Here is an 18,993-nt window from a genome sequence, read left to right as displayed (position 1 = left end):
ACCTTAGAAGATAAAATTATGAAAAAGTTTAAGAAATATTTATAAATTACATCACAATAAGTATATTTATATATTAAATATATCTAAAAAAATTATATATGTAATGTCGGGTTGGTTTGGTTTCGGTTTGACTTTCTTTAGTTAAAACCAAATCAAACCAATTATGGTCGGGTTCTTTTTCCAACACCAAACCAAATCAAACCAAACCATAGTCAGGTTTTTTTTCTCGGTTTGACTCAGATTATCGGGTTGGTGCGGTTTGTCGATTTCCTTTGTACACCCCTACTAATAGTATAATAGCGGGTGAACAATAGCAAATGCAGCTCCTAAAAAAGGGTACAAATAGATGAAAGAGCAGTACAAGGCATCTCGCGTTCACGCAGGGTCTGGGGAAGAGTTGCACCCCAAGGGGTGTGATGTAGACAGTCTACCCTAATGCAAGTATTAGTGGTTGTTTCCACGACTCGAACCCATGAACTATATATAGGTCACAAACAACCTTATCGTTCCTCCAAGGGTACAAATAGATGAAAGGCTGAAATTGGCCGGCGTGTGCGAATTATATAAAGATCAATATGATCAAATACGCTGATGGATCATCCTTGGTACGTGCATTAGTTATATATGATCTTTAAGGAAAGAAGCTGGAACTGGAAAAGAAACCAGAATAACATTACAAAAGCAACCTTATTCTTTTTTATTCATACATTAGGCTTAGCCTTAGAAATTGAAGTATTTCTATTTCTTGAGCTTGATAATCCCTTGCTTGATATATATATTCTAGAAGGAGGAACCATCAATGCATATCCATTCACCAACGAACATTTTGTTACAATTGAGATTCGGGTTGAAAGTAGTAAAAGCCTCGGGGGTCACACTGAAATTCTGAATAATGCTGAAGCATGTATCTCCAATATTTGCACCATAAATCTTACTGCATATCAGAGCTGAATTTTTCCCAGTTCCAGCTACACCCATCAAGAAATTATAATTATTGAAAAATAAAACATAAAATTAATACATCTGAAGTTTGGTTTGTGTGAAAATTATTTCAAAAATTTTATAAGTAACAGTATTAACAAATCACATTGTTTTTTATGAAGTGTTTGGGTATTACAGATCGATAAGAATATCTAAAAGGTTAATAATAATATCTAAGTGTTTTAACTTGAACATGTGTTACTAAAAAGTAAGATAGTTGAACTTTTCCATCCATTTATGATATATGTAAGGAAAATCATTTTTCCCTTTTAATTTAATAAGGTATGAAGAATTTTTTTTTTCTAAGGTATGAAGATATTTTCTAGTAATCAAACACTAGAAAATGACTTCCGAGATGGTACCCTTTAATACTTGTATCGTACCAAAAACATCCTTAAATAAATTCATGTTTTAAAGCAAGCTGGATATTTGTGGGCATAACTATTACTGTAGAAGGGTAAACTTTTACGTCATACTTACAGGAAAGATTTCTGCTCTCAGCCATGTTAATGAGAAGCAACAAGAGAACAAAGCTGAGATGTTTGTAGCTTGCTCTGGCCATCTCTGTTGTTTATAAATTGCTCTGTTATTCTTTCCTTTTCCTTTGATTGTTGGATTGATGGATCAATTTGTTAACAATTCCACTGCATTTATAGTGTGAAGTTAGTTTGGATGGTTACCAACTTGAGATGAAAAATTGGACGTTGCAGTTTCCTCCAATTCACAACGTTGCCGACTTCATTGTGCAGCTCATACAATCTACAACTTTGTTTTCTTGTCCTTTTTCCCCTTCTACCCTTTCGGCAATACTCTGGTCACGTCAAACGGTCAAAGTCAGCTTTTTTAAGCTAAACTTTTGGAGATAAGTTTGGCAAATGGGCGGGTTCATAATGGGTCAAGCAAAATATGGGTCACAGCTCAATCCGCCCATATTTATGCGGGTCAAAAACGGACTGGGTGACTAATGGGTTGGGTAAAAAACGAGTTGACCCATTTTATACATGAGTGAGAACCCATTCTATTTTTTGGGAAGAATGTATCACTCAATAAGAAATATAAGAACTATTTTGGTGAATAGAAGAACTTGAAAAACAAACGTACGTCAAAAGCTCGTTGCAATAGCTGAAATTTACTTTTGAAATTATATACAATACAAGATTAAAAATATTCTTCCAGCGCAGGAATATCCAAAACTTAGTTCGCAGTCAGGGGCGGACCTAGAGCATAGCATACGGGTTCCCGGGAACCCAGTAACTTTTATGTAGATCCTGTATTTATATTAAGAAATTCATTAAATATTTGTAAATATCTAACTGTGAACTCAGTTATTATTGCATATTAATCTAAAATTACGGTAGGAACCCATAAGCCTTAAATCCTGGATCAATGTACATATATAACTGATAGATAGAAAGGACAAGTATTGTTAATTTGTTATAATATAATAATATCATCTGAAAATAATCTTATAAAAATTGCGAACTGCATAATTATGGAATTTATCGTAACAAGATAAAAGCATAGAAATATAAACCGGCAAAACACTTGTGATGAACATTTTGTATCTTCTTTATAAAATTGCTTACTGGAGATAAAGTTGAAATGAATACAAATATGGATACCCAGACTTTGCTTTGTAAAGTCAACCGGAAATTCTTGAGACAAAAAAGGAAACAGTCCTACACGGGTCAACAAATACACAGAGAATGTTCAAAAGTCTCATGAGAAAATGAAATATTGCTTTGCTTAGGTAGCAGCCGGAAACCAACATAAATTTGAAACCGCATTCAATCCGTATTCAACCCACATCCAACCCGTTTTTACCCATTTTATTGCGGGTCGGAAACGGGTTAACCCATATTTACCCATATTCAAAATGGGCAGGTTGAATATGGGTTTATTACGGGCGGGTTGGATGGGTCAAGTAAATATGAGCTGAAATTGCCACCACTACATGTAACCAATTTTTGCGGAGAAGCAAAATACGAGCTATTCAATGTCTCAACATGAACAACTACATAGAAAATTCTGCATTTCTGCCCAAACAATTTCAACCAACAAATGGAAGTGATGAATGTTAATTCCTCCCTTTTCCTTTCACCTTTTACAGATCATCCAACATCCAGGACTAGTGTTTACGCTAAAAATTGGATTATAATTGATCTTATAATATGGTTTTAAGGACACGTGATTTCACCTAATATCAGTTGATAAATATGAAGATTAGTAATAGAAATTAACAATAAGATAAAGCAAACCAGTGTTGAAACGTAATTCAGCCCTCGAGCTAGAGTGCCCTCTAACTGGTCGGAACCAAAACAGTTAAGAAATAAGCAAGCTGATGAACAAGAATATAAACTAAAGAGAAAGCATTATATTGCTTTGATATCTCAGAATCCAAGGTGATTACAAATGGTTGAGACCCTCTTTATATAGCAGGGGAATCCTATTTATGGTATAATTCTAATTACAGAAGGAAATCCCATGATTAGCTAAATAATCGTCCATGATTTGATTTGTTCCAAGATTTCCGCCGTGATCCTCGCCCAGTCACGGATGTCTCGCCTTTCCGTTATTATGCTATCTTCGGTCTTGCTCGAGTTCGATCTCGATCTCTACAGGTATCTCGAATCCCGAACTCGGTACCTTTTTCTCGAACCTCGGCCTGACATGTTATGGGGCCGACCTTCGATCCATCCCCCTGGTCTCGGTTAATCAGCAAAATTAGACCAGCCAAATTTTAACTGTATACAGATAGCCCCCTCGTTTCTTGGAGTGTAATGATAAGAAAAGAATTGAGTCTTCGAATTTATCCCCGGTTTATCATTACGTAAGCACCGTGACTTAAGTGGCAGGAGTGAACGAAACATCCCGTCGGTACAGTTTCCCAGGTCATTAATGTATGTCAGTTGACGGCCGGCCACTAGTAACTTCGAACCGCTACCGTGAAACCCATAAATAGGCCCTTTTTTCACTTTTTCAAACTTCACCTTGAATCTTTCCCGTGCTAATCTTCAAAAACCCTTTGCATTCTTCAAGTTCATCTGCAAATCTTCAAGTTTCATTGCTAACTTCTTTTTAAAACACCAATACTATCACCGCCATCCTTATTTAATCTCAACAAAATGGAGAAAACGTTTAAAACCGTTCCACAGAAGGAAAAAGCTTCCTCGTCTAAGTCGGTCGGCAAACAACCAGCTGTGGAACCACGCCCTGAAGAATTCTTTCCTCCGCCGTGTGTCCTTGACTCCGACTTCAAAGTTGAAAAGACATCCTTGGTTCCGGGCCGATGTGAGTCGATGTCGAGGTACATATACACAATCACCAGTAGCCTTTTTAAACCAAGTTAAAAAGGATTGCAACTTGGTAGATAAACATGTGGTGGTGCCCTCGCCTGAAGAGTCGATCACTACTATGTGGAGGTATTTCTAAGTGTTTACACCTACCCGTTCACATTGGGCCCCCTAGATCCTGTTATCATCGACTTCTACAAGAAGTACGAGGTCACCCTCATCCAAATACACCCCTCCTTTTGGAGGATAGTGATACTACTCCATTTTTTTTGCGAGCCAAGTCGATGGGCTCCCTTTTACCCTCGATCATCTTATACGCTTATATAGCCCCCGACTTTACCGAGGGGGCTAATAAAGCTTCAACGTCGGTCCTCCAAGTAGGCTTTCACGAGCATAGATGAGGACATGGATCGGGGTTGGATGGGCCGATTTGTCCGAGTAAAGACCTCGGACCTGATCCCGGCCTAAAGCATGCCATTTCAAGAGAAATGGAATATGAAATGTGAGTACAACTCTAATTTTAACTTCTGTTTTTTATCTTCACTTTTTCATCCTTCCCTACCGGCGTTTTATTTGATGCAGCCATTTCCTGGATGCCGGGTGCAATTCCCCATCTTGAGAACTGGTTCAGGAGCCTAGTGTCGACATCGAAACACGTTGAACGCGCATGGCGCGAGTTTTCGAAGGGTCGATGGGAGGCCCGAAACCACGGTAAATTTTTGCTTGTCTCAACAATTCTGATCGTTATCCGGATTTTCCCTCGATTTTACTTGTCTTTCTTTTACAGGTCTCGAGAAGGATATGCCGATGAGGCCCCCATCAGGTGATGAAGAAAATCTTCCCCAGTCGTTTGTTCAGAAATAGAAGGAAGAGCAGAAAAGGAAAGAGACTTTGAGCTCCATGACTTTGGACGAGCAAAAGCCCAAAAAGAGGCGGTCCCATAGGGGGAATGTCATCCTTTTGACTATGGACTCAGTCCTCAGGCTACGAGAGGAGCCCGGAGAGGGTGAGCAAGAAGAAGAAGATGAAGATGATTCAGGGCTGATAGCCCGTGCACGAAATAGCACCGGGGCTCGGAAAGCTTCGGAACTAGTGAAGATTGACGCTGATCGGTGATAACTAAGGATTTTAGCCTATTATTTGCTCTCTTTTGCTTAGGTTTTGGGTCGAAAATGCGTAAAGATATTTCCGAAAACTGACTTAATGTGCTTGCTTGCATAGTTTGGTCAAAATGAGGCAAAGAAGCCATAATCAACTCATGAAGGAGGCAAACTTGCACAAATCCAAGGCTAGGACTGGAGCACTGACAGCGGCAGAAAAGAGCGGCCGCATAAGGACTACCGCTGACGCGACCATTATTAAGCGGCCCACGAAAGTGGGATTTAGATAGGCTGTTGTTTTTTAGCTCAAGAATCAACGCTGATCGCGATGGAAAAGCGCGGCCGCGAAATCTATGGCGCGGCCGCGGATGGATTTTCGCTAAGAGCGTATATCAAGGTTCAGAGACTACATTTTTGGCTTAAGTGAAGAATGCGGTCCGCGTCCAAATTACGCGGCCGCGTCTGTTTCTCACGCGGACGTGGTGGGAAATGTGCGATCCACGAAGTCAAGCTCTACCCAAGCCCAGTTATGAAGAAACACGGACCGCGCTCATTATTTTGCGGCCACGAAATATCAAGCGCGAACGCGGTCAGAATTGCGCGTCCGCAAATTCTCCGCGTGGGCATTTTTGTCCGGGAATTTCAGCTTAGTTTAAATAGACCTTTTTGACATTTTTAGGTCAAGTTTTTTAGAGAGAACACGTGAACGGCTGGTTTTTACCCTTTTGAGTAATTTTAGAATAGATTTATCTTCAATCTTTGATTTTCATCTTGTATTTGAATATTATGGCTTATATTTCATCTTCATCTTTGATTTCTACTGTTATCATGAGTAGCTAGACCCTATAGCTAGGGTTGTGACCCAACCCTAATGTGAATATTTAATGGATCTTGAATTTTAGGGCTTAATTGTTTATGGGTTAGTGATATTTAGCCTAATTCATGCTTTAATTGTAGAATCGGTGGTTGCAAACACTGATTCGTGCCTTTATGACTTAGACTCTTCTTGAGAAAGAAGGACTAAGTCTAGAAAAATTAGGCTAACAAGAAATTGGGGTGAATTCAAGAGATTGATAGCCCCAATTAAAGGGTTAATAGAGATAGTAATACCCGACTTGAGCCAATATCATTTGTTATGCATGAACACCCATTTGGACTTGAGAAAGCCAAATAGGGCAAAGTTACTCAAACTGTTGAGAGGTATAGTTAGCACTTATGTGTGATGGTTATATCACGTTCCCAATCATAACAAGATTGCCCTGAATTCTCGATACCCGTTAGATATCCACCTAGGCAAAAGTCACTACCCTAGTGCATTTTTAATCTTGAAACTTCCACCAAAAATAGTGTACTTAGCTTAGTCTGGTATATTATAATATAGAATTAGAAGTATAATCAATCATAACCATGTTTGGAGGTGCAATTTGGAACAACATGCACATCTAGATTAGTTAGATACCTAACTCCAAATCAATTAACTCCCTGTTGAAATCGATCCCGACCTTTGTTAGGTAAAACTGCATCGACCATCCTTGCCACTCAATAGTGGTACTGGCTTGGATCCGATCAATCGGCCTGGGCCTGATGAGGTCGGAAAGGAGACTTCGGCCCAAGTCTCCGAGCCGAAAGGAATCGAAGGTGTTTTGCCTCGGGGCAAAGAGGCCATTGAAGAGGCGATGGATGCCTGCACGAAGAATGAGCTCGAGGCTCCCCAAGATGGAGGCAGCGCTTCAAGAGATCCTCGGGGGCAATTGAGATTGGGGATTCCCCCTTGTTTCCTTCAGTCTCCGATTCTTTGATACGCGATGCTCAAGCCGTGAAAACTTGTCACGGGGAAGGAGCTCACGGAGAGGAGGATATCTTCCGTGAATTATTTGGCTGGGATTGAAGACGCCACCGTTCGGGTGACCTGGAAGTTTCGAGAAAAAGCTCGAGTGAGGCTTCCTCGAGTTTCAAACTGACCGATCAATTCCCGGCTCCCAGTATCGATCCTGGGTGCAAACGAACTATCGTGATCTTGGTCCCGAAAGATGATTGTGTTCTTGGTGCCCCCATAGGGGTGGCTAGTTACCCCCAAGGTTTGGTCACAGAGGAGGATCGAGCCCAGATGGATGTGGTAGGAGCGCCTTGTATTTTCAACAAAGCCCAACAAGCTTTAAACCGGGTAATCCGATTCTTCTATCCATTTTTGTACTTAGGTTTTTCTCCTTTAGTATAATTTTTCCCTTCTATGTTTATAGGCTTATGTGCTTCATCACGAAGCTTTCCTTCGATTCTGAGGGGAACTGAGCCATTATGAGGTTGATATCCAGGGGCTTAACGAGAAGAAGAATGCCTTTAAACTTTCCAGCGGGAAAAAGAAAAACAAATTAAGGGCCTCCAAGCTGAACTGGCTACAGCTCAGAAAGAACAGAGCGAACTGACCGAGCAGGTAAATAAAGTCTTAGAAGCTCATGGCCTCAGTTCGGGAGTGGCGACTAACAATTCGATCTCACAGGTCCAGCAACTGCATGAAACTATCAGATAACTCCGTGGAGAGGTAGATGTGGTGAAGGCGGAAACCATAGTGTGGAAGCAAAATATGGACTGCCTTGCCTCAGAGAAAGAGACTGTTCGAGCTCAGTTATCCTCGGCTGAAAGCCAGCTCCAAGGTATGAAAGAGAAGAACTTGGCGCAAGCCAAGAAAATCGAGGAGCTCCAGGCTCGGTTGGTCACGGAACTTGTAGTGGCAAAATCCGAAGCTGAAACGGCTAAGGCCGATGCTGAGGCAATCGTGGCCGTCTACTGATCTGACACCGAAGCCGCTCAAGCTCGAGCAAAGGAAGTTTTTCGATGCTGCTCAGACTCGAGCATACTAGGTCATCGAGCTTTCCAAGTTCTAGTCTCGAAGGGAAACTCTCGAGAAGATACATGCTCGGGGCTTCGATCTCGCTGCCAAGATCAAAGATGCAAAAGAGCTTGAAGTTGAAGCCAAAGCATTGGTCTCTTCTGATGATGATGATTCCGAGAGCATGAGTGGATCCGAGAGCGGAGAGGATCCCGAGGGTGAAGATGTTGCTCCTGGAGAAGAATAAGTGCTTTTTGATCTTTTTGGATTTTTGCATAGAATTCTGATCGGGCCATGCTGCCCTTGTAAATAATTTGGCATATATAAATATCTATCTTTTTGTCTCATGCATTTTCATTTCATCTCTGACTCATGGAATTTGTGCTTCATTCACGCCTCATGAAATTGTTATTCATAGGCTCGAGTTTTAGGCAATTCGACCAAACTGGCGTAGTTTCTGTGATCGAGTGAGTGCTTGCTCGGATCAGAGATAAGGGAATCCTCGGGCTTCATTTGAATGAGGACGATCTTCCGAACTCGAGAGCAAAAAATAACCCTTAGGCTTAAAACAGTCCCCGAGTAAGAATTTGTTCGAACTTGAGTCGAAGTAGCCCTTGGGCTTAATGTTCAACTGAGGACATGCTCGAACTCAGAATTAGGTAGCATTTACGCTTTCTAGCCAAGTGAGAAGGATCTCTCGAACTTGAAGTGAAAGTAGCCCTTAGGCTCTTTTTTATTAGGCTGATGTGGCCTTTGTGGAACGATCTTTTTAATATACATAAGGCTTTCTACCCCTTTTGGCTTAAAAATTTAATCACATAAAAATTTGTTATGCCTTAGCATGAGATAAATCTGTATTCATATTCCATTGTTTTTGAGGGCTGATGATGTCGAAACCCTTCGTTTCGTAATGCTTTAGTATGAAATAGAGAAAATGGTTCAAGAGTTCAAACAATTCGGTACCCCTTAGGGTTTTCGAGGGTTGATATGATCGAAATCCTTTGTAATTTAGCCAAGGGTAGCCTTTTTTGAACCAATTTTATGAAAATATTCGAAGGCCTATTTTATTACGGAATTCGGACGTCTCTCAACCGTATCAGTTTAGCCGTAGCCTTTAGCTTGGAATTTTCCTCTTGGGCTCGTTTCCCTGTTACACTCCAAACTTGTTCGAAGTGTCAGTCCCCGAGTGGGGAGGCCGTGGCCTATAAAATCGAGGGTTGCCTTTTTAAGGTCTTACGATCTCGAGGTCCTAGTAATTTGATCATGTCAATTTTTTGGACGGCAGTCCCCGAGTGCGGGGTTAGTTGTTCGAACTTTAGTTGTGATTGACCTTAAGCTAGTTTCCGTAATAGATCATAAGTGCAAAATTGTAAAGTAAAAGAAAAAATACTTCTCTTACAGATGATCATACATGCGTACATGTTCGATGTTAGGGCTCGAATAACCTACATAGGCACGGTTCGCTCGACCATTTGGCCCTTACAAAATTTGCCTATCGAGACCTTATTGATACGAAGTACTTTCCTTATAACATTCGAGGGTGACGCCCCTTAGTATTCGAGGTTGATTGTAAAGAAGCTTCGGATACTGCTAAATTACTCTAAGTTAGCACGAACAATGGTTGCCTCATTAAAAACCTCGCCAGAAAAATACATTTGGGACAAAAACCGGTCTAAGGAAAAAAGAATGCAACGTGTGCTTTCAGACCTAAGGACTTTGTGATGAAGAATACTTCGATGTCTTCGACTGAACACCTTCAATTGGTTAGTATAAAATATAAATGAAAATAGAGAAGGTCGTACCTTAGCAGTAATATCGTTTAAGGAGTGATACATTCCAATTGTTTGGTAATTGCTCGCCATCCATTGTGCCAAGTTTGTAGGATCCCTTTCCGACGATATCGAGGACCTGATACGGTCCCTCCCAGTTCGGGACAAGTTTTCATTCGTTTGGGTCTCGAGTATTGAGGTGACCTTTCTCAGAACTAAGTCCCCGATTTTAAAGTGTCAAAGATTGGGTCTTCGGCTGTAATACCTTTCGATCCGTTGTTTCTGTGCGGCCATTCGAACGAGGGCGGCTTCCCGTCTTTCATCTAGAAATTTGAGGCTCGTATTCATAGCCTCATGATTTGACTCTTCCGTTGCATACCGAAACCCAAAAAGCTAGGTTCCTCAACTTTGACCGGTATCAGAGCTTCAGCACCATAGACTAAAGAGAGTTTCCCCCGTACTAGATTTCGACGTTGTTCGATACGCCCAAAGGACCTCGGGCAATGGACCTCGGGCAATATTTCTCTCTATTTTCCATTAGTGTCATTCAATCTTTTCTTTAGATTTTGTATGATGATCTTGTTTGTCGATTGGACCTGTCCGTTCCCACTAGGATGATATGGCGTTGACATGATCCTTTTTATCTTTTGGTCTTCGAGAAACTTTGTCACTTTGATGCCGACAAATTGCTTTCCATTGTGGCATACGATCTCGACAGGCATCCCGAATTGGCATATATTGTGGTCCCAGATGAAGTCTATGACTTCTTTTTCTCTGACTTTCTCGAAGGCCTGTGCTTCAACCCACTTAGAGAAATAGTCAATCATAAATAAAATGAATTTAGTTTTACCTGGGGCCGACGGTAGAGGGCCGACGATATCCATTCCTCATTTCATGAACGGCCATGGGATAGGACTGAGTGGAGTTGTTCTCTAGGTTGATGGATCATCGGCGCGTACCTTTGACATTTATCTCACTTTCGAACAAATTCTTTAGTGTCCTTTTCCATATTGGCACAATAGTATCCTGCTCTGATGAATTTGTGAACCAATGATTCGGCACCGGAATGATTTCTGCAAGTGCCCTCATGAATTTCTCGTAGGACCTAGTCGGTATCTCTGGGACCCAAACATATTGCCAACGGTCCATCGAACATCCTTATATGCAATGTTCCATCTTCGGCCAATGTGAACTATGCGACCTTCGTGCGCAGAGATCTCGATGCCTTAGGGTCCGATGGAAGCTTCCAGTTCTTTAGGTATCTGACGTACTTATTCCTCCAATCCTAGGTTAGCTTGTAGAGTTTATTTCGGCGTGACCTTCTTCGATTACTGACTTCGAGAGTTGTACGACAGTCCCCGAGCTAAGCTCTTCATCTTCGATCGATGACCCCAAATTCGCAAGAGCGTCGGCCTCGCTGTTTTGCTCTCGAGGTACATGTTGTAGGGTCCATTCTTTGAATCGATGTAGGGTCACTTGTAGTTTGTCCAAGTACCTCTGCATTCAGTCTTCTCGAACCTTGAAAGTTCTGGTGACTTGGTTTACCACAAGCAAGGAGTCACACTTGGCCTCGATGACCTCATACTCAGCCTCATTGTTAGTTAACTTGGAAGTTTTGATAGATTGCCTAATTGTATTACCTGTGGGCGGCTTCAAAATGATGCCTAGCCCGGACCCTTTCACGTTCGAAGCACCGTTTGTGAAGAGGGTCCATACCACCGATGATGTACCCGATTTTAATAATAGTATTCGACCTCGGATACGAGGGCTGGCGTAAAGTCAGCCACAAAGTCTGCCAAGATTTGAGACTTGATGGCTGTTCAGGATTGATACTCGATATCGTACCCACTGATCTCGACGGCCCATTAGGACAATCGACCCGAGAGTTAGGGCTTATGCAAAATATTGTGAAGGGGATAGGTAGTCACCATACAAATTGGGTGACGTTGAAAATATGGTTTTAATTTCCTAGAGGCGCTTATTAAAGCGAGCACCAAAGTTTCTAAGTATGGGTACCGGGTTTCGGCCTCACCTAGGGCCCGACTAACATAGTAAACAAGAAATTGCGTACCTTGCTCTTCTCGAACTAAGACCCCACTTGCCGCTATCTCCGAGACCGCCAGTATAAGTAGAGTTGTTCGTCCACTTTCAGGGTGTGAAGCATTGGCGGGCTCGACAGGTATTGTTTGAGTTCCTCCAAGGCTTGTTGACATTCTGGGGTTCATGCGAAATTGCTCTTCTTCTTAAGTAGTCAGAAGAATGGCTCCTATCTGAGGACCTCGAAATAAATCGACCTAGGGCGGCTATGCGCCCTGTTAACCTCTGTACAGCCTTGACATTATCAACAACTGTGATGTCTTCGTTTGCCTTGATTTTATCAGGGTTGATTTCGATCCCCCGATTTGATATCATAAAGCCGAGGAACTTGCCCGAACCGACCCCTAATGCACATTTCTCCGGGTTGAGCTTCATGTTGTACTTTCTCAGTATGTCGAAGGTCTCCTGCAAATATTTTAAATGGTCCTCTGCTCGCAGGGACTTAACTAGAATCTCGTCAATATAAATCTCCATTGATTTACCTATTTGTTCTTCGAACATTCGATTTACTAGGCGTTGATAAGTAGCACCAGCATTTTGTAGTCCAAACGGCATTACGTATAACAATAGGTGCCGTATTTAGTGATGAACAAAGTCTTTTCCTGATCCTCCGGGTTCATTTGTATTTGATTGTAGCCGAAGTAAGCATCGAGAAAACTAAGGATCTTGTCACGACCCAAACCGAAGGGCCGCGACGGGCACCCGGTGCCTTACTCAACCGAGTACCAACGTGACATATCTTTCTTATCATACTATCAAGGGTAAATGAGATAGAAAACATGTCATGAGATAACAATAATAAAACATAAGGGAATACTTAACATATGATGACCGAACATGATATACAAACTTATACATGTGACATACGGGCCTATAAGGCCGACATGACCATTTGTAAACTCAAGACATAGGCCGACAAGGCCATACAAGTATCCATACACCTGACATCTGTCTACAAGCCTCTAAGAGTACATAAAATCATAAAGGTCGGGACAGGGCCCCGCCATACCAATCAATACATATCCAAAGCATACTGACCAAATAGGCAACTCCGGAGCAAGTGGAGTACACCAACACCTTCGCTGAGCTGATAGCCTACTAGGAGGAATGTCAACCTATCTATCGGGACCTGCGGGCATGAAACGCAACGTCCCCAGGCAAAAGGGACGTCAATACGAATAAAGTACCGAGTATGTAAGGCAGGAAAGCATAAACAAGACCAGTAATATAAAGAGAGATAGAGGAGATAAACCTGTAACATCTGAGTGCCTCTGGGGGCTACTGACATGAATGCATAATACATATATATACATAAGCTTTTAAAAACATACGCCTCTGTGGGCATCATCATCGTCATATCATATCCGGCCTCAAAGAGGACTCGGTAAAAACGTACCCGGCCATCATAAGGCTCGGTAGAATCGTACCCGGCCACGTGGAGCTCGGTAAACCCAACTAATCAGTGGTTGCACAATAGGTGCCATACCCGGCCGACTATAGCGCGGCTCGGTAGAGTAAAATAGATACATATATAATGCATGTTGGACTCATGGAATCACGTTCTAAACCTTTTGGAGTGACATAAGGTCATTGCACCATCGGTTAACATTATGGACATCATAGCATCAATATGAACTTCACTAGGACTCAAGGATCATATATACTTTCTTGGAATAACTTTGTAAGGAAAGAATAACATGGACAACCTTAGTTGCTAGGAGTGGATTCATTATGAAATAGCGTATCGTTTATATTCGTTTCACATTAGATCATGCCAAAAGAATGAAGGAAGAGCCTTAACATACCTTAAACATGTTGAGTCCTTAATACCTTCTAAGCAACTCTTCAAACAAGTCAACTCGATCTATCATAGCATAAGGAGATTCAAAATCAGTGTTGAGCAAAGGCTAAGTCTGTAACTTAAGCTAGTAGCTCGTCTACGTAAATTCGGGCAGCATCTCCCTTGTAACAAGGGCCTCCTCCAATACCATATACCAACAACAACAGCCAGGGAAGTCCAGCAACCTATAAATATCAATAATAAGACACCATATAACAACAACAAGTCACAACTACTTCACGACGAGCGGCAAGCTCCGATTGGAATCCGTATAACCCATATCACCCCTTATAGACTTCTTACATTAATTTAACAGTATCATTAACATGATAATGAAGTCATTCATCAATGATTCCATCCTTATACCATATATTTATAACAAAGGAAACAATCCTCAACTCCAACTATCTTCAATTAGTAGCTTTATTCACTAGTTGATGTCTACTCCATCCATTTAACTTAATCAACATCAAGATAACCTTAAGCACATGCAAGAAGACAATACACACAACTCCTATAGTAACTTCAAGTCGAAATCCAAGTTATATTCAGCTCACAACAACCCTCAATAGCAATACAACACCATAAAAGTGACTTAAGCTAATTCAAATTACTATCTTGTAGTTTATCATCCTAACAACTTAACCGACATACAAGCAAGATTAATCACAATTAGTAGGCTGTTATACTCACCTTAGACAGCAGCAACAACTTGGAATTTTATCCAAATACAGCCCACAACAATCCTCAATGACAACACAATCTCAAAGAGGTGTTGTTCTTCACTAGAGCTACGTTTTGATGTTGAGATATGGTGTAATAACTTTAGAATCACTTCAAACACTTGTGGAATCTGTTTAGAAGGGTTAGGAGAAGTTTGGAGACGAATTTGAGTTGAAAATAAGTGAAAAATAGGCGTCCAAATCGTTTATAAAGTGAAGTAGGTCGACCACCGCCTAAGTGGGTCCCATTGGGAGCTACTTGCGCGGTCTCGCGAAAATGTGAATATCTCTCTACTTCGATGTCGTATTGACGAATGGTTTAATGCGTTGGAAACTAGACTCGTAGATCTTCAATTTGATATGTCAAGTATATTGGGAGAAAAGTGCATCAACATTTCACCTAAATTTCAGCACATTATAAATGCAACTTGTGATGATCTTTGCTAACTTTTGTTCCATAACTCGTTTGACTTAAAAACATAACACACGACTATCATACGACTACAATAACTCATAAATTAACCTCCTCATCATGTTAATCACCCTAGTCTCACCCCAAAAGAATATGTTATAACATTCCAAACTTGTCGATTTTTGACGAAACTTATTTTCTTCAATTCGTTTAGCGACTAAGCTTTCCAACCCTTTTGGTACTTGTTATTCATGATCTTAAATATTTGTAACCTCCAAGGTAACATGATTAGCTTACTTTATTTGCTTCCAAATATAATTTCATTTTCGAGCTTACATCAATGACTTACGACGTACTCTCACGTATGAAAACTTGGGGTGTAACAGATCTCGTGGCCGGCCGTGGAATTGATCATGCGATCGATATTCGGCAAAGGAAAGCAATCTTTATTGCATGCCTTGTTTTAATCCTTATAGTCTACGCACATTCTAAGTTTATTTCACTTTTTAGGGACTACAACTATGTTTGCTAACCATTCAGGATATTTTAACTCTCGAATGGATCCTATATTGAGAAGTTTTGTTACCTCGTCCTTAATGAATGCATGTTTTACCTCGGAATGGGGCCTTCTCTTTTTTTTTACTGCGCGGAACTTCGGGTCCAAGCTTAGTAGATGCGTAGTGATCTCCGGTGGGATCCCTTTCATATCTAGGTGGGACCAAGCAAAATCCATGTTTTCTAAGAGAAATTGAAGGAGTTTTTTCCTGAGCTCGGGGGTTAACCCCGTGCCCAGGTATACCTTTCAATCAGGCAGATGCTCGATCAGTATGATTTGTTCCAGCTCTTCGACCGTTGACTCGTTGCATCAGAATCATCGGGGATAATGAAGGTTCGAGGTACTATATAATCATCATCCTCAAAAGTTTCCTGCTCCTCCAATCGGGCGGAGGCCGGTGACTGTGGTTGCTATTTGACTTCTTGCTTTCCCTTTGACTCTGATCCCTTTGATGAAAGCGCCGATACCGGTACTACTTCGTCGATTGTAAACATTTCTTTGGCGGCGGGTTGTTCACCGTACACCGTTTTTATTCCTTCTGATGTTGGGAACTTCAGGACTTGATGAAGCATCGAGGGCACTGTCATCATGTTATGGATCCAAAGCCTTCCGAGCAGCGCGTTGTACCTCATGTCACCTTCAATCACATGGAACTTTGTTTCTTGGATAGTCCCGGCCATATTTATTGGCAAAATGATTTCCCTTTTGGTGGTTTCACTTGCCATGTTGAAGCCGTTAAGTACTCGAGCAGCGGGCACGATTTGATCTTGGAGGCCGAGTTGCTCCACGACCCTTGATCGAATAATGTTTACCGAAATACCTAGATCAATCAACACACGTTTAACTTGAATTTTATTCATAAGGATAGATATTACCAATGCGTCGTTGAGAGGTTGTTCGATCCATTCTGCATCCTCGTTGTTGAAAGACAAAGTTTCTTCTGGTAAGTAGTCCCGAGTTCGCTTTTCCCTTGTGATTGTGACCTTGGTGCGTTTAAATACAGGTACTTGAGGAATATCGACTCCTCCAACGATCATGTGAATCACATGTTGTAGCTCTTCCTGCTCGTTCTGTCTGTTTGAATCTCTATTTTTGAAATGGTTCTTGGCTCGATCACTTAAGAATTCTCGAAGGTGGCCCTCGTTGAATAGATGAGCTACCTCCTCCGGTCCTCCCTCAACTGTCTGCAGTCTTCGGTTCTGTGACCATGGGTACCATGGTATTTGCATACTTGATTAGGGTTCCTTTAAGCTGGATCGGTCTGTAAGGGTCTGGTCCATCTAGTATCCTTGATACGTCCAATGGCCGATACGATACCCGACGCATCGATGCTAAAGATGTACTCGGATAGTCGTGGTGCTTCTGTGGGCTCGACATGTTTATCGAAGCCACTTTTACTCATGAGCCCTCGGGAGTTCTGTCCTCGGTCATTCCTTCGATCATTTCGAACGGGATTGTGTCCTGGGCCGTTGTTTCTAGAATCTGAGCTGTAGGGTTGGTACCCATATCTGTTGGATCGGGGTTCTCTGTCGATGTCCCTTTGAATTCCGTCGATGGGCCTATTTGGGTAGACGGAACCAGAAGGGGTTCCCAATTGATCATCCTCGACCCTGATCTTTGACTGGTACCGATTATGTACATCGGCCCAGGTCACAACTGGATATTCAATTAAATTATGCTTTAGTTGTCGTGATGCTATCGAACTATGTTCGTTCAAACCTTGAGTGAAAGCCTGAATATCCCAATCATCTGTGACCTGGGGTAGGTCCATGCGTTCCATCTGGAACCGAGATACGAATTCCCTCAGCATTTCGTTGTCCTTTTGTTTCACTTTGAGGAGGTCCGACTTCCTAGTCGCAAACTTTATTGCTCCGGCGTATGCCTTCACAAAGGAATCTGCAAGCATGGCCAAGGAATCGGTGGAATTGGGCGGCAAATTGTGGTACCATATCATTGCCCCTTTCGATAAAGTTTCTCCAAACTTTTTCAATAGAACAGATTCAATCTCATAATCTTCTAAGTCATTCCCCCTTTATTGGGCATGTATAAGAAGTGACATGTTCATTAGGGTCGGTGGTTCCATTGTATTTGGGAATTTCTGGCATGCGGGAATTTTTTCGGGATGGGCTTCGGAGCCGCACTTGGAGGGAAAGGCTTCTGCACGAACTTCTTCGAATCCAAACCCTTTAGAATCGGGGGTGCCCCCAGTATTTGGTCAACCCTGAGTTGTACGTTTCTACCTTTTTTTCATTAGCCTCGATTTTCTTTTCACCTGATTCAACCCGTCCAGTGAGCTCCTCGAGCATCTTCATAATGGCGGGGTTAGTCCCCGATTTATTGGCGTTCGATCTCTCCGGTACAGGTTCAACTCTATGAACAACATCTTGTGATGTTTCGAGCTCAATTTTGCTTAGTGCTCGATTCTGATTTTAGAGTTGTGCTATCGCAGCTTGTTGAGTCTGCAACATCTCGAATATCATTTGAAGGCTAATTCCGCCTTCTTCGCCATTCTGTGCGTTCTGATCGGCTGTTCGAGCATCTCTGCGGACGCTATCTTCAGGGTCGACGCCCAAATTCCCATTAACGGCAATATGGGAGCTGACATCAGCTAGGTCTACAGTCGGCGGTCCGTCAGGGTTGACTGGAGGTACTCCGTTTCCCGGGGCGACTATGTTTTCATTCTCGCCATGAAGACCAAGGCCGTTGTCTGTGTGAGTGGGTGCTACTTGAGAGTTTGACATATTGATACTTGAATCAAAGACACTTACGAGAATAAGTGTAACGCAGTGTGTGTTATGAGAATTAATATAAGCAATCACTATTATCCTTAGCCCCACAGTGGGCACCAAACTGTCTACCCTAAAAATTGGATAACAATTAAACTTATAATGTAGTTGGTTTTAAGGACACGTAATTTCACCTAATATCAATTGATAAATGTGAAGATTTGTAATAAAAACTAACAATAAGATAAAGCAAACCAATGTTGAAACGTAATTCAACCCTCGAGCTAAAGCGCCCTCGAACTGGTCGGAACCAAAACAGTTAAGAAATAAACAATCTGATGAACAAGAATATAAACTAAAGAGAAAGTGTTATATTGCTTTGATATCTCAGAATCCAAGTTGATTACAAATGGTTGAGACCCTCTATATATAGTAGAGGAATCCTATTTATGGTATAATTCTAATTAAAGAAGGAAATCCCATGATTAGCTAAATAACCGTCCATGATTTAATCTGTTCCGAGATTTCCGCCGTGATCCTCGTCCAGTCACGAATATCTCGTCTTTCCATTATTATGCTATCTTCGGTCTTTCTCAAATTCGATTTCGATCGTTACTGGTCTCGATCTCTACAGGTACCTCGAATCCCGAACTCGATACCTTATCCTCGA

General features: G+C 41.7%; 1 protein-coding gene across 1 annotated transcript; it reads right to left on the bottom strand.

Moving 5' to 3' along the window:
- Positions 1–589: 589 nt before the first annotated feature.
- Positions 590–1,750, bottom strand: LOC109241668 (lysM domain-containing protein ARB_03442-like). The gene is made up of 2 exons (XM_019408427.1): positions 1,462–1,750; positions 590–968 (listed from the first exon to the last, which is right to left on the bottom strand). Exons 1-2 carry the CDS (start codon positions 1,541–1,543, stop codon positions 781–783), a joined length of 270 nt encoding a protein of 89 aa, XP_019263972.1. The 5' UTR covers positions 1,544–1,750; the 3' UTR covers positions 590–780.
- Positions 1,751–18,993: the final 17,243 nt, after the last annotated feature.

This window comes from Nicotiana attenuata, unplaced genomic scaffold (assembly GCF_001879085.1).
Source record: "Nicotiana attenuata strain UT unplaced genomic scaffold, NIATTr2, whole genome shotgun sequence".
NCBI classification, from domain to species: Eukaryota; Viridiplantae; Streptophyta; class Magnoliopsida; order Solanales; family Solanaceae; genus Nicotiana; species Nicotiana attenuata.
The sequence above is the reverse complement of the archived record's forward strand: the minus strand, read 5'-3'. Positions and strand labels throughout refer to the sequence as shown.

Bases quoted from the DNA above. Each gene is read 5' to 3' on its own strand.
- LOC109241668 (XM_019408427.1), bottom strand. From the start codon at position 1,543: ATGGCCAGAGCAAGCTACAAACATCTCAGCTTTGTTCTCTTGTTGCTT. The intron at 969-1,461 runs GTAAGTATGACG...TGATGGGTGTAG, and splicing joins TGAGAGCAGAAATCTTTCCT to CTGGAACTGGGAAAAATTCA.